Source organism: Podarcis bocagei (assembly GCF_964188305.1).
Source record: "Podarcis bocagei genome assembly, chromosome: 2".
In the NCBI taxonomy this organism is placed as follows: domain Eukaryota; kingdom Metazoa; phylum Chordata; class Lepidosauria; order Squamata; family Lacertidae; genus Podarcis; species Podarcis bocagei.
Genome location: NC_138126.1, coordinates 49,973,401 through 49,988,402, shown reverse-complemented (window position 1 = coordinate 49,988,402; position 15,002 = coordinate 49,973,401). Strand labels below are relative to the sequence as shown.

Below are 15,002 nucleotides of genomic sequence, written 5' to 3'. Positions count from 1 at the left end.
TATATAAACACAACTGCTCTGTCCTTTAAAAAGAAAGATATGCACAACCCTGCCCTGCTTTGAGAGGCTACAGGATGAAGGTAGATTAGAAAAAGGGAAATCTCAGCATTGCAGTTTACATTAAAATCTTGCTGGGATTGAATTAATGACTTCTTGTTTCAACATGGCTTAGAACTAAAGATCGGGGAACTTCAGGATAGATGGCTCTTAGCCAACCCAGTAAGTACCTTATGTTTATATTGAACATTGAGTATCACTGAACAATTTAGTGTGGTGCTATCTCCTGCACAGATTAGAAACTGCTGCATTTTTAAAAACAAATATTAAATGAATGAATGACTAGCAGTAGAAAATGACAACAAGCGAGTAAGCTGCTTTAAAGGAATTTACTCTTAACAGCTAATCTCTATAAATGCCAGCATCCTTATTATAAAAATACAGGAACATGCATTTTCATACAAAATATGTGGGATCTTTGTACATAATTGCTGGTATATGTGTAATAAGTGCACATTTGTCTCCCTAGTACCTCCAAAATCTGTTCTTTTGTCATGGGACAGCTGGCATTTACCAGCACCGAACTGCCCATATTTTTAAACAGAACATGTAACGTTAGTCCTTGAAGAGATGTTTTATCAACATGTGTTAAGTAGTGCTTTTTATGACGTTGTTGTTGTTGTTGTTGTTGTTGTTGTTGTATGCTGCCCGTACAAATCTATCTAGCATTGATTTGTGGCTCTTTTTCAGACAGATCTGCACATTAACTTTTTTCGCTTTAGAGGGTAGTGACTTTCTCAACAACCAAGTTTTCTCGGATTATGCTTCTATCATAGTTCAGCTTTTAGAGTGGTAAATGACCTCAATTATTTTGGACTGCATTTCATACGTACCATTTTTAGGAAGATAAACACATTGTCAGATTTTTTTCTAGGAATCAGGACATAACTAAACTTGCTTTTTATATCATGTTGAAGTAGCTAACCATTTTGGTAGCTCAGCAAATAAATCTCTGAATGAGTGAGTGAGTGAGTGAGTGATTCTAAAGCATCTTTATGCAGATAGGTGATACTTTTAAAAATAGTTTGAGTACAGCCTGTTTGTCCCGGAACTGTACTCTCACGGCACACATTCCCATAACATGGATGCGGCCCGCTGAGTATGACTGCAAGGTTGCCGGGAAGGGCTCCAGAGGGGGCAACTTACCCCTGGGGAAGAATGTCCTCGCGGTCTGGTCCGACACGATAGTGAATCCAGATCCGGAGTCCACCTCCATGTCGCACTGCTGACCCTCAATCTTCACCTTGACATGTGCCTTGCCTTGCGCTGGGAACTGCACGACCCTCCCGTTGATCTCCGTTACATAGTGGCAGTCCTTTAGAAAATGGGTTGCTGTGGGCGGTCTGCGATGCTCCGGTCTAGGTGCTCCTGTCGCTCCCAACGCCGCCAATCTACAGACCCTGGCGATGTGACCTGTCTTCCCGCACGTCCAGCATATAGCATCCCGGAAACGACAACTCTTCCGCTTATGGTTTCCGCCACAACCTGGGCACCTGCCTCGGTGATCTTTGTGCACTGTGCAGGCCTGACGCACTGACTCGACCCCACGGACTGGGCTCTGGCTCGGAGTAGCCTCTAGCTCGTCCATGGCATGCGCAACTTCTATCTGTGGCTTAGGGGCCTTGCGACTGGCATCAAGCTCCTCTCTTTCATAATTCTCCGTGGCGGTGGCCTCCTTCAAAGCTGAAGCAAGGGTAACCTCTTCTTTAGCCACGATGCGTCTTCTGGCTTTCTTGCTGCTCAGACCACCGATAAACCGATCCAGGAGAGTCTCTTCCAGATTTTGGAAGTCGCAGTGCTGAGCGAGCTTCCGCAGTTCAGCCAGAAATGCAGATACAGGCTCCCCAGCATGCTGCTGCCTCTTATGAAACTCCATCCGCCGAGCCATCTTGGTCTCAGGCGCCAAGTGGCTTGTTAGGCAGGCAAGAATATCTTTGAGAGATGTCTCACTTAGCTTCGCTGGAGCAAGCAATGCCTTGGTCAGCTTGAAGGTCTCAGGCCCACAGTAGCTCAGGAATGTGGCCCTTCTTTTGCTGGCATCGGTGATCCCTTGAGCCTCTGCAAAGAACTCGAAGCGTTCGACGTAGTCTTCCCACGTGTGGGGCTCTGATGGCTGGAAGGGCTCCAATACCCTTGCACTCTCCATTGTCCTGTGGGCAGGGTCGTCTTCTCAGCTGGCCAGTGAGTCTTGTTCTTAGCTGCAATCCGGACTCTGAGGCAGGGCTGCGTTTAACCGCTCCTCAGCATTCCGGATCCCACCTTCGTCGCCAGTTGTTGTGACGTGGGGTTTGTGATTTCAGCTCTCTTGATATAACATGCTGGAGACAGTTCTCTAGTAACACTTCTTTATTAAAGCAACAAGACTAAAGACTGGGGAGAGGAAAGCTACATTTATAGGGACAGGGAACTAGCAAGAAAGGATACATTTTGGAGGGAACAATATCAGGCAATCACAGTCCTGCCTTTTGGAGGGAACCAATAAGACAGAGGATCCAAATACAGCAGCTTAAATGAACCAATAGTAGCTGTACCCTCTGGAACCAAAAGGCAGTTACTTTACCCTAATGCAAATACAGACAATAATAATACAGATATAAAATCCTTTGACTCAATACACAACACTGCATCTATGCTTGGTCTTGACAGCTAGTTTCACCTCCTTGGCTGATGGTTTTATTATATTATCACGTTTCATGAAATGGCCGCTTTGAATGTTGTAAGCCACCCTGGGTGATGCTTTTGCACCAGGAGGGCAAGATATAGAGGCTTTAATGAATAAGTTTCCAGCTCATGTCTCCTCTTTCTTTGCGAAAGGACAGGCATGCTGGCAAAACCCAAGACAAACCTCGTTGTGAACTCCGCTGTGCATATCGCCAAAATGAAATAAGAGGTGGGGGAGGTTTTCCCTCTGCTTCAGAGTGGGTTGGATGGTTTGGAAAGGATTGGAAAGGAAATGAGCCAAACTGTGCCAATTTCCTCTCTCCACCCCCACCCCCCACTTTATATTAAGTCTAAACTGTTAAAATGTACTTAGAACTCTTCAGTTAATTCCCTGCAGTAATCCATTTAGCTTCCCTCAAAATGCCACATCATTCTAGGGGTATCCTAGCTGTGGTGGGGAGAATGGCAGGTTGTAGCCACTGGGGGGGAGATTGCTGCTGACGAGCTACTTCTCACCACTATGGCAAGTGCCCCCACCCTACCAAGAATGGGGTGGCAGATTTCATTGGAGCCCTAGTATTTATATTATTGATGTACTATTAATTCTAGACATTGAAATCCAATCCAATTTGGGTGGAAGAGGGAGAGGAAGGGAGAGATTGGCCAAAAATTGCCTCTCCCACCCGCTAGCCATTCTCCAACAGTAGCTTCTGCTGGATCAGAGCCTGTTCTGCAAATGGAAAGAGGACTCCTGGATTCAACCCTTTCTTATAGTTATTGTTGTATTTATTTAATATGTTTGCGTCCCACCTCGAGGCATTGTCAATGAGAGCTCTTAGGTGGCCTCCCATCCAAGCACTGATGAGAGCTGGACGTGTTTGGATTGCATCCTGTGCTCCTAGAAACTAACAACAGAGCATCCTTTAATGCAGTAAGAAATGGTCCAAACAGGTAGTTAGGTGTCAAAGGTGTAAAAAGAAGAAGAAAAGAAATAAATTGGGGGAAGAGCCATATCTCAGTGGTAGAGAACATGCTTTAAATGCAAAAGGTCCCAAGGTTCAGGCCATGATGGCTTCAGATCAGACTGGGAAAGAAACCCTGCAGGGCTGCTGCCAGTGAATGTCTTTTTTAAAAAAAAGATATTTATTGCAAATTTTAAACAAAAAAATCACCCAACATATAAAATACCATCACCAAGATATAACAAACAAAAGAAAACGAAGAAAAACAGAAAGATAAACATAGAATAGAAAAAGTACAACGAAAACAACTGTCCATAAATCATATTTCCATAACCTTTGGACTTCCTCACATCTCCCTTTCCTGCGTTCTCAATAATAAAATTATAAGCAGCAATTTATTGCCTTATTTCAGTTCTTATTTTGTAATTCTCAAATATTATGTCTCAAACTTTAAATATTTTTATCAAATACTTAACTGCTTAGTTTAAACATAATATTGCTTCACATTTCATCTTTTTCTTAAACATCACTTATTCTCATATATCTTTCAACTAAATTGCTGATGCCATGTTGTTTTCTATCGTGCATTTTCTTAACATTCATACAACTTATAATGTTTTTGTAAATAGTCCTTAAACTTTTTCCAGTCCTCTTCTGTCTCTTCTCCCAGGTCTCGAATTCTGCCAGTCATTTCTGCCAACTCCATATAGTCTATCAGTTGCGTCTGCCATTCTTCCAGCGTGGGCAAATCTTGGGTCTTCCAATGTTTTGCAATAAGTATTCTTGCTGCTGTTGTTGCATAACTGCCAGTGAATGTCAATGAGCTAGACAGATCAATGGTCTGACTCAGAATAAGGCAGCTTCCTAGGTTCCCAAGCATCTGCATTTAGTCTGTAAGTTATTTCCAGATAGTCTGTGATGAACCCTGGGCCAGCAAGAGCTCTAGCAGAAAGGGGATGTTTGCCTAGGATGCCAGCTCTGCATGAGGTTGCCAGCTGCTGGGCACACCCGCTGGCACTGCCCTAAGCTCCTTCCTTTTGCGTTCTGCCAATGTGGCCAATGACTCGGCTACTAGTTGCTAGGAAATGACAACACATATGTCCCAAAACACAGTGGTAGGAAACAACACAGTCCCACCCCACACTTATTATTGGTCAATAGAGATGGCTCAGCACAGTGCCATTTAATGCCCCTACCATGTTGTCAGCATCAATGAAATGTTTCCTGACTCATCCATTAAAAGGAACAACTATATTCATGAACCTGGCTGTACAGGAAATTAACGGCATGGGAGCTGTAAGTTTGAGTCATTGCCTTTTAAAAGTGCAACTGATTTGTAGGACGCTGACAAATCTTAACCAGCTTGGGGTTTAGCTATTGAACTCTGAAGCTCTGGTATATTGGCGGATTGTAGAATGTGCAGAAGAAGAATGTGCTGGCTCCAGAAGGGCTGTGTGTGTGTGTGTGTGTGTGTGTGTGTGTGTGTGTAGTGGAATGGTTCTCAGAGCATTAGATGATCCGAACATTTAAAAAACAAACAAACCTATGTTTGTTTCATTGCTCTTGAGAAGCACAAGAAATATACATATATTTTCTCACACTAAATCCTGCAGCATTGCTTTGTTTTTGCCACTGAGGTTCAAAAGAAAATTAGTATTCCATTCACTAGTGCTGCTAATTCTTCTGAAAATCAGTTCAATTAAATTACTATGACCTGAAAAGCAGGAAACATTCATAATTGCCGTTTATTATGCTTCATATGGCAATGACTTTTCAAAGCGTGGTGTGTTGGGGGAAATGAATTCTGGGGAGACATTCCAAAGGCACATAAAACCCTATGCAGTCTTCCTAAAAAGGTTGTAAAATACAACATATAAACAATAAAAGAGGCTTGAGTAAGAGGACAGGCTATGTTCTGTTTCTTCAAAGCAAACTCTTGGTCCAGCCACTATTCCCATGAAGTGTGTGTGGGAGCATTTTCTTCTGTTCTCTCCCATCAAAGAATCACATGGGACATTTGTTGATTTTATCATGATGCAGTTTGAGTCTATGGCCTCAGCTACACATCTGAAATATTATAGCTAAGCTGTACCTTGCAAGTTAATGCTGCAGCTGTATTATGAGCCAAAAGCTTAAGATATCAAAAAGAATGGAACACCTGGGAAAATAGTAATAAATCCAGTCCTGCCATTTTTAAACAAGAAAAAATTCCATTAAAATGGTAGGTGTTCTACCTGAATGCAGACAAGCAGGAGCAGGTCCACTGATTCTGCCTGATCTTCTATTTCCTATTTAATCCAGTTTTTTTAAAAAAAAAAATAATTAAAATACTTAAGAGTGACACCACACAAAACAGCAATTTCTTGCTTTTCCTCATTACTTTGAAATGAGAATAATTTAAGCTTTGCAGAAATCAGTCCCAGGATTTGAATTGTCCTTTGGAGTCAAACATTGCACAGTACCATTTAGTAGAAAAATAATCTGCACATGGAATGTTTTCTAGATAATCCATTGTATAATTGTTTCATCACAGATTTTAATTTCTTCCCATGCAGTGTGGATGTTATAAGAAACATAAAGTCTCTTTGATTTATTCACTATAAACTTACCACTCTTCTGCATATTTAATGTGAAGCCTGTCAATCAAAATGAGATCTCAAAAGTATTACATTGCTGTGCATTAGTAAGGGAAGTTTTCCCCATCTTATTCCAAGGCCAGTAATTCCAGTGCTATTTTTCTAGGAAAAAAAGGTGCCGGAACTCACCATGAACTGCTGCCTTGTTCTCTTACAATGGCAATGGCACCCACCTGAGAGGGGCCAGAACTGAGTTCCTGTGAGTTCCAGCTGAAAAAGCCCTGAGTAATTCTAAGATTGTTGTTGTTGTTTAGTCGTTTAGTCGTTTAGTCGTGTCCGACTCTTCGTGACCCCATGGACCAGAGCACGCCAGGCACTCCTGTCTTCCACTGCCTCCCGCAGTTTGGTCAGACTCATGCTGATAGCTTCGAGACCACCATCCAACCATCTCATCCTGTCGTCCCCTTCTCCTTGTGCTCTCAATCTTTCCCAACATCAGGGTCTTTTCCAGGGAGTCTTCTCTTCTCATCAGGTGGGCAAAGTATTGGAGCCTCAGCTTCACCATCTATCCTTCCGGTGAGCACTCAGGGCTGATTTCCTTAAGAATGGATACGTTTGATCTTATTGCAGTCCATGGGACTCTCAAGAGTCTCCTCCAGCACCACAATTCAAAAGCATCAATTCTTTGGCGATCAGCCTTCTTTATGGTCCAGCTCTCACTTCCATACATCACTACTGGGAAAAGATTGTTACCTGCTCACAATGTGGATTTCTGTAATCTTGTTAAGAAGAGCTGACCACTGCCCCATGTAGCATCACTAAATTACCCCATGTACAGTAGCATCACTAAAGCTTCTCAGGGAATAACCTTCTGAACTGACTCCACCCAGGCTGACCATTAACTCTGCCTGAGCAGGAAATGGAGCAAGAGCACTTCCTGACTCAGTGGTCTTTTTCGTGGTATTTTCTCTCTTGGTATTCTCTCTCCAGTGCATTTTGACTTGTTCTTTGGGCCTGACTCTTAGCTTGTGATCTGGTCTTGCTTTCTCATTTCCCCTTTGATCTTGTTCTTTTGGTAGGGCGTGGGAGGGGCTGCATGAGGAAGGAGAATTTTCACCTTCCCCTCCCCTCTCTATGCATGGAAGGCTTTGCTGGATCAAAGAGCTTTCTGTCAGCAGAACAGACACCATGAAATAGTGTCTGTCCTTACATTGGGAAGGCCTGTGAATGTTACCATTATAAGCTGGGTGTAGGCTGGTTGTTAAAAGATGTTTGTTTGTTTTTTGTGCCTTGATGTGGATACTACACAACCCTCCAACACATGCTTGCATTCGAGATTTAGACCCAGTTCAGACATCACATTATCAGTCCTTGAAGCTGAAGTCTGGAGGACCAGAAACCTGCCTCCCTCTTCCTTAGCATGCAGATATCACCCGGTGTTGGGATTTCATCCACAAGGAGAGCCACTCAACGAGAGGTTCCAGCTACGTGTGGAATCCAACATCGTCATGCTTTTTCATCTCTGCATTTCCAAGTGGCTGAAGGAGCATGATAACAGTTGCCCACATGGATGAAGCCAACAGATTACTGGCTCTTCACACTTTCCAGCCACCACAAGAGACATTTTCAAGCCAATTGGAAAGTGGCCGTCTCTATCTAGTTCCCATATGTTGGCACAGTATTACTCAGAAACTATTCCTGGACCCTGCCTTTAAACCTCTTGTTCCGGAAAATGAATGGTTGCAGTATTTTTGTTTTCCCTGGCCAGTTTGCGGAAGGCAAGTTGCACTGAGGGCAATTGGCTTCTGCCGTGTCGCGTAAGGCTAGCTTTATCTTGCCCAGTTAAAGCAAATTTCCTACGTAGGGGAGGGGGGAGAGATAAATTAAATAAAAGTGAGGAAGACATGGAATCAAACTTGTGCAGAACCAATGTAATAAAACAATTTAGAATTTGATATCAGTATTCTATCACCAAACTAGATGCATTCTCGTGGTTGCTGTTTTTTATCATCTGTTAAAATGAATTATTCAGACTGGAAAAACAAGGGTCAACAGCATAAGGCCAGCAGGCTCAGAAAAGGGCCCTGAATAAATAGCCTGCTGGGGAGAGGACCTCGCCAAACTGGGAAAGACTAGTGTAGGAATTTAGCTTGGAGAGGAAGCAGGTCATGCAAGATGCACTAGTAGCTCTTTCAATGCTTTATGGTCCCTTTAGCCTTAACTATGGCACCAATAACAGCCTTTTACTTGAGAGTAAGCCCACAGTGGAGACAGCCACAAGAAGTGGCTGCAAAAACTAAGTAAATATTCATAGAAGTCAGTTCCACTGGAAAAAATGTTAATTCTACATAAATGCATTTAGAATTGAAAGCAGAAGTCAGTTTGTAGCCTCATGTTGGGCTTACCTTATTTGTAGAGTGGCATGTTGATTTCTATTTGTTGTCCACGTTCCTTCTGAGGTGTTAACCCTGAGAGATTTTCTTTCTTTTTACAATTGTTTCCAGTTTTAAAAAGCATTGAATTGTAAATTATTAAATGAAAGCATAAAAAGCCTACAAAACAAACCCCTGTTCTTTATTATTTCACCAGCTGTTGGTATCCAGATGAAACTTGAGTTTTTCCAGAGGAAATTTTGGACTGCTAGTAGACAGGTATGTTACAGTTGGTATTGGATAGCTTTATCCCATGAAGAGAAGAAGAGGTAAAGATCTTGGCAGAACCTGTGCTGCATTTTTTCCCCAATGAAACAATGGTTTCCAATGAATTATGGTTAAATAGAAAATCTAAAGACTCCCTGCTAGATAAAGCCCATCAGTTTAGTCACCCCAGTCACCTCATCCATTAAAGTCCAAAGTGGTACTCCAAACCAGGACTGCATGCAAAACAGAGCCTGTCTATAGGCACTTTTAAGAAGGCGATTTAACAAAATGCAAGGTATATCTTCCACATCAATATTTCTGACCAACTGAAAGCCCAGAGGGAGCGGAAGGCACAGCTACTGCTACTGCCCACCAAGGAGGGAGGAAGAGGGGTGGAGGTGGTGGAGACTCTGCGGCAGCATCACTGCCTCTCTCCTCCACTGTGCTCTGGCACCCGAGGAACTTTGGGGAGGCCGCTTCCTTGTGCAATGGCCCAATGCTACCAGCCAGCCGCAGCACCACTCCTGGGTCAAGTGGAAGCAGCAGAGGAGGGGCATTAACAGCCTCACCACCTCTCTTCTCCCCTGGGCGTGTGAGTGCATCCCCCGTGCCACTTTGCGAGGCTGGGTCAGACAGTCTGATCGCAGCCTCGCAAAGCCACGCAAGATAATTATTTTAATTATCCCCTTGTAGTCCAAACCTGATTGCCTTATGCTTTCATCATACTTGGACAGACATTTCTCCTTGCAGGCACAATCTTTTTTGATTGGCTCACTCTCTTCCTCTTTGCCCACCTCTAGCCTGCCTCTCAACCCACCACCAGTCCTTTCCTGACCAAGTGAACTTGTGTGAGTGAGTCTGAGTGTGTTTGGTTTCTTTACAAACAACCCTCCCTCCCTAATACATGTGGGAGATGTGAGTTGAATCACATCTATGGTAAAAGCGTATGTTTAATAGGTTTTAATGATGTGGGTTTTGCTGCTTGAATTTGTTGAATATTATGACTTTGTGTCGTGATTGTGTCTCACTGTAACCTGCTCTGGGACTGGCAATGAAGAGTAGATTAGAAATCTATTAAAGTAAAATAAGTACTTGGTACAGCTCTTAGTCTGTTGTAGAACTAGATCCCAGTATCAAGTAGGAATCACATAGGTTTCATTTTACTCTCTTAATATTATTTATAAATCAAGCATCTTTGTTAAGCTCAATAGCAGAAAAAATAAAACAGTATTCTCATGGGATAAATATATTTTCCTACAGTGTACATCTCTGGATGGGAGATGCTCTATCAGCTGTGATGACGAGGTAAGCAGGAGATATTTTCTTAACATTTAATATCTGCAGGGTTGCAAAGTGAACACAAGTAAAAATTGGAGACATTTTTATTTTCTTAAAGCATGTATTTACAAATGAATACGCAACACAACCTTCAACCAACCCCAAATGACTAAGAGTCAATTTATCTACCGGTAATCTACAAGATCCAGTGATAAAGCTTTTCCTAGACATATGAAGATACCAGTGGTGGTTGTATGCTTGAATGCTGGGGGAATGATTATGTAAAAAGCAAACATATTACTAAGAAGTATGTGGGCTTTTCTTCTCTTTGCCATTATTTTAAATGTACAGAAAGGTGGAGTTTTCCATTGTTTTGGCCTGGTATTACTTATATAAAGCAACATTTTCTTGAAACTTTTTTCCTCCCCAAAGCTGCCCAGCAGTGGGTTATACCTTTTATATTGTGCTAAGGCTCTTGACCAGAGATAGGGATAGAAAACCTGCAGGTGTTGCTGGACTCCAACTCCCATCAGACCCAACCAAAATGGCCAGATTATAGGATTTGGAGTCAAACAACATATTGAGGGCTACAGATTCCCCTTCCGTGCTGTTGACTAAAAGAAGAATGAGTTCATTTCAAGATATGTGCTTAACTGCATCCTTACCTGAGATTGTGCAGTTTGGATGCCATCCAAACTTCCACCTTCCGCTGGCCGGGCTTTGTGGAGTGGTGAGGCCTACTGCTCACAGCATCTGCAGGGCAGGGGACTTTGCACCCCTAACAAATTGCCACAAATACATGCACACACCTTCTGTCATCTGCAAACACTGTGGCAAAATAGATATGTTCCAACATCTAGAGCTCCACAACATGAATTGGACCCAAACTTTTTGAATCCTTCCATGATTGCACATCTCCTTCCCTGAATGGAAACTCTTACAAACCATGGAGCAAAATCCTCAAGCCCATGTCACCCATCCACGTTATTCTGTTGGATATTGCAATGCATTTATCCTCTCTCACTGTCCATGATATCATCAAAACAGGACTTTGGGACAAAGGTCTCAGGCCCCATTTAGCAGATGGTCAGGGCTGGCTTACTACATTTTGAAGGAAGTGAAGTAATGCACAAAGCCCTCCAGAGTGGCTTGTAGGTCACTCCAAATCTTCTCTTCCATCAACTGAGGAGGTCACAAGTGTGGGAATGTTCAGGGAGGCGGGAGAGGATATATTGTTTATTAATATCCTTCCTAAGTTGTGCTAGCAAGTTCCTTTACTTAGCAGAGTTTTTCATTCCCCTGTTAAACGCACAGCAGATAGCTGGTTGCAGGCTTGTGTAAGCCTTTCACTATTACATTCCTGGTAAATCCCCTTATATCCCTCTTGAAAGAATGAACACGCCACAATCTTGTGTAAAGTATATATTAGAGATTAATATTAACTAACTGCACCACTGTGCAGTCTCAGAGAAGTGCTGTTTGGCCTCCAGACCTGCGCAGAGTTTGCCTTTTGTGAGAGATGGAAAACATCACTATTATGTGCTTGGATGAGAAACATAAAGACAAAATCTCCACAGTGAACATTTACCAATGCATATGAATACAGCATTTCCCCTTTATATAGCTCATCAGTGAACTTCTTTAATTCTTGAAATCAAGCATTTGATCATAACTTGTGTTATGTTACAGAATATTAACTGTTACCTCATTGATAATAATGGATTTATACTAGTTTCAGAAGATTACACACAGGTAAGTGTAAAACTCTTTTTAAAATCAGTTTCATACAAATTAGGTTTTCTGTCTGATCTGTGTTGAGGAAATAAGTAGCATAAGATTAAAAAATAAATGCAACCTCCCTGCCCAAAAGCATGTAGTCTGTCTTTATGGGGGTCTGAAATAATTTCTGCCTCACAGCAGGGTGGGTCTGCTCTAAAGCTCATAAAATTTTAAATTTATAGAACCCCTTTCTGCAGACATGTCTGTCACTCTTGAGGAATTTTTACCTTGAGAGGGAGGTTTCTCTGAAAGTCTCCCCCCCAAAAAAAAAAATTAGAAAGGTTTGTTCTAACATTTTGAAGATAAAGCAATTCTGTATGAGCGATACAATTATGGCTGTTAATATAGAGTGTTAAAGTTTGCCCATGGCTTTGGATAGAAAATCAAGTTATTTAATGAATATACCGGAAGAATTAGGAACAAGTAGAATGTGGTTTGTTATGCATGACTTCAGAAAATACGGATTAGCAGTGGCCCAATATAGCAGCCTCTGGCAATACATATCTATGCTGAAGTAACTTCGTAGACCTAAATTAATTTGGATCAAACAGTGTATGAAAACAATGACCACAAGTCTGCAGAACATATCAAATATTAATATTTAAATTGAAAAGCATCCACTGATAACAACTCTATGACTGCATGGTTGAATATTTTTGGAATACTTTTGAGATATTTTGGAGATATTTATTTTTCAACTTATCCACCATGAATTTGTCTAATCTCCTTTTAAAGCCACTTAAACTAGTGGCCTTCTAGGGGAACCATGAGCCCTACTTTACAAAGAGCAGTCTTCTACTTGGTCAAAGTCCTGTTTAAAGATAAAGAACCGTAAGAAGGGAGAGCTGGAGCCTTGACATTGCCCAACAACAGGTCCCTGGTCCTAGTTTTCCCCACTGTGTGGGGATGTATTATATTTCTGTTTACATTATAGGAATCATTTCTAAATTTGTATCTATACACATAAATTAGCATGTGCAAATTTCTGCAGATCAGTGTCCTTTCTCTGGGTGACGTGTTTCCTCTTTTTTTGACCATGGGCACCATCACAGCTCAAGTCACTGAATTCCACAAGTTGTTCTGTACTTTTGTCTGTCCCAAAATCCTTGTCCTTAACTGTGACTTCCTTGATCAGTGCTACACTTATTTCTAGGGTTGCCATATTTTGAAGAGCAAAAAAGAGGACATATTTGCTGACTTCTGCTTTTCACTATGGATCTCTCATCTTACATACTCATGGAAATGAGGACAGGTCCTGGAAAAAGAGGACATATGGCAACCCTACCTATTTCCCCTTTATGATACACTCCCTGGCATAGCAAAGTTAAAACAGATTGAGTTAACTACTCAAACCAGAGAGAATGTATGTGAAAGAACAGAGGAGGATTGGGCAGATATCTCCTTAGAGTTGTGCAGGACCCAGGAGGACAGCATCTTGTTGAATGGCCACAGTTAACACTGTCTTGATGTGTATTTCCCCTCCTGGATATCCTAGAAATGCAATCTGAATATCTAATCATAGTTTTTTGAGGTCTGTGAGGACATTGGAAATGGTTCTAGCAACACAGAGGCAAAGGATATTGGGTACACAAAATATTTGAAATTATAGTAACTTTTAATTTTAACTTTTTAAAATGGATTCTTCCATTTTTCATCCTATGGATATTGTGAAAACTCCTCATTTATGGGTAACTAGAGAAGCACTCGCATTGTGTTTTCTAGAAAATTCTTAGTATGGAATTTTCAATGGAAAGGTCAAATTAAGTTCAGTTAAGCAGAAAATTCTAGAAACATTATCCAGCTAAACCTGCATGATCTCAATACATGCTTAAATACCCCCACATATAAACCAGCAGAAATTAAACAATGCTTGGTTGCATCATTCTACTATTGTTTCAAATTATCCAAAGCTTATTATTATGCGAAGAAAGCTAACCTTTAAAGCTGAACTGCAACTGATGCATAGTTGTAGAATCAGATTTCCTTCTTTTTGTGAAATGATATAGGTTGTTGTCATTTTTGTGAATCTGAGGAAAGTGTAGTTGTTGGGGCCTGTTTGATGCCTGACACCCTTAGCCTCTTGATATTCATTGCTCGCAGGGCCCCAGTGAACCTGATGTATTAAAGCAATAAAGTACAAATGATCTCCTTGCTCCTAGCAAGATTTACACACCCAAATACTTTTGGGTAGAGAAGGCAATGCTTGTTCTTTAAGCAGAGGAATGCTTCCGTTTTTGGCTTAGCCTGTAATTTCTTTGCCAACAAACTCCCAGGTGCATATTTGAGGCCATGTCTATCATTTGCCATGGTATCAGGGTTTCATTAAAACAAAACCCATGGAATCCACACCATCCCTTTTCTTCCCACAGAAATTTTGGGATTACTCCTTTAAGGAGTAGATAGAATGCATGCAGGAATTTCATGGGGGGTGGGGCGGTTGTATGGAGCAATGTACTCAAGGGTTTTTAACGAACAAGTTGTTTCTGTGCTACAAAATGACACCTCAGTACATATGTATGGGGCTTTCAAAACTGTATGTCAGGAAAGAGGCCTGCCTGGGAGATAACGGGTCTCTTTGGGATTGCCCAGAAAACCTATAACCCAAATGGTTGTTTTCCTGTCCAAGATTTATCTTCATTATCCCGGGCCTCTTTAATTTAGTGAACAAGACCATAATGCAGGCTTCCCCAGTATGAAGCTATTCATAGAGAAACAGAATATAAACATTTATACGTCTGATAAAATGTAGTTTCAAACAGTTTAAGCAGGTCATATAGGAATTACAAAAAAATACTTTTTTATGATTTGTTTAGGAAATCCTTTCAAACCCTGTTTATATCTTTATGGAGCAGCTTTTTAATCACATGGGTTTATGCTCAGATTAGAGTATTTTCTTTACAAGCTTTAGTGTTTGAGTGTATTTTTTATTTTATTTCCAACATCAGATGTTATGCAATGAACCCCAGTCTATTGTGTAAGCTCTCACATCTGCTCATGGGATTATTTTGTAATCCCTGTAACGTGTCCTGACAGTTAAATCCTTTTTCAAT

General features: G+C 41.4%; 1 protein-coding gene across 4 annotated transcripts in view; it reads left to right on the top strand.

Annotated features, from left to right (window-relative positions):
• The window catches only part of CACNA2D3 (calcium voltage-gated channel auxiliary subunit alpha2delta 3), a 498,964-nt gene that overhangs the window by 436,057 nt on the left and 47,905 nt on the right, over positions 1 to 15,002 (top strand). For all 4 annotated transcript variants that reach the window (XR_014005100.1, XR_014005101.1, XR_014005102.1 and 1 more), the window contains 3 exons: positions 8,846 to 8,907; positions 10,156 to 10,200; positions 11,863 to 11,925. Coding sequence is in view for 1 of the 4 variants with exons in the window: in XM_081184001.1 (XP_081040127.1) it covers positions 8,846 to 8,907; positions 10,156 to 10,200; positions 11,863 to 11,925 (170 nt within the window). In the remaining 3 variants the exon portion in view is untranslated. The remainder of the gene's footprint in view (positions 1 to 8,845; positions 8,908 to 10,155; positions 10,201 to 11,862; positions 11,926 to 15,002) is intronic.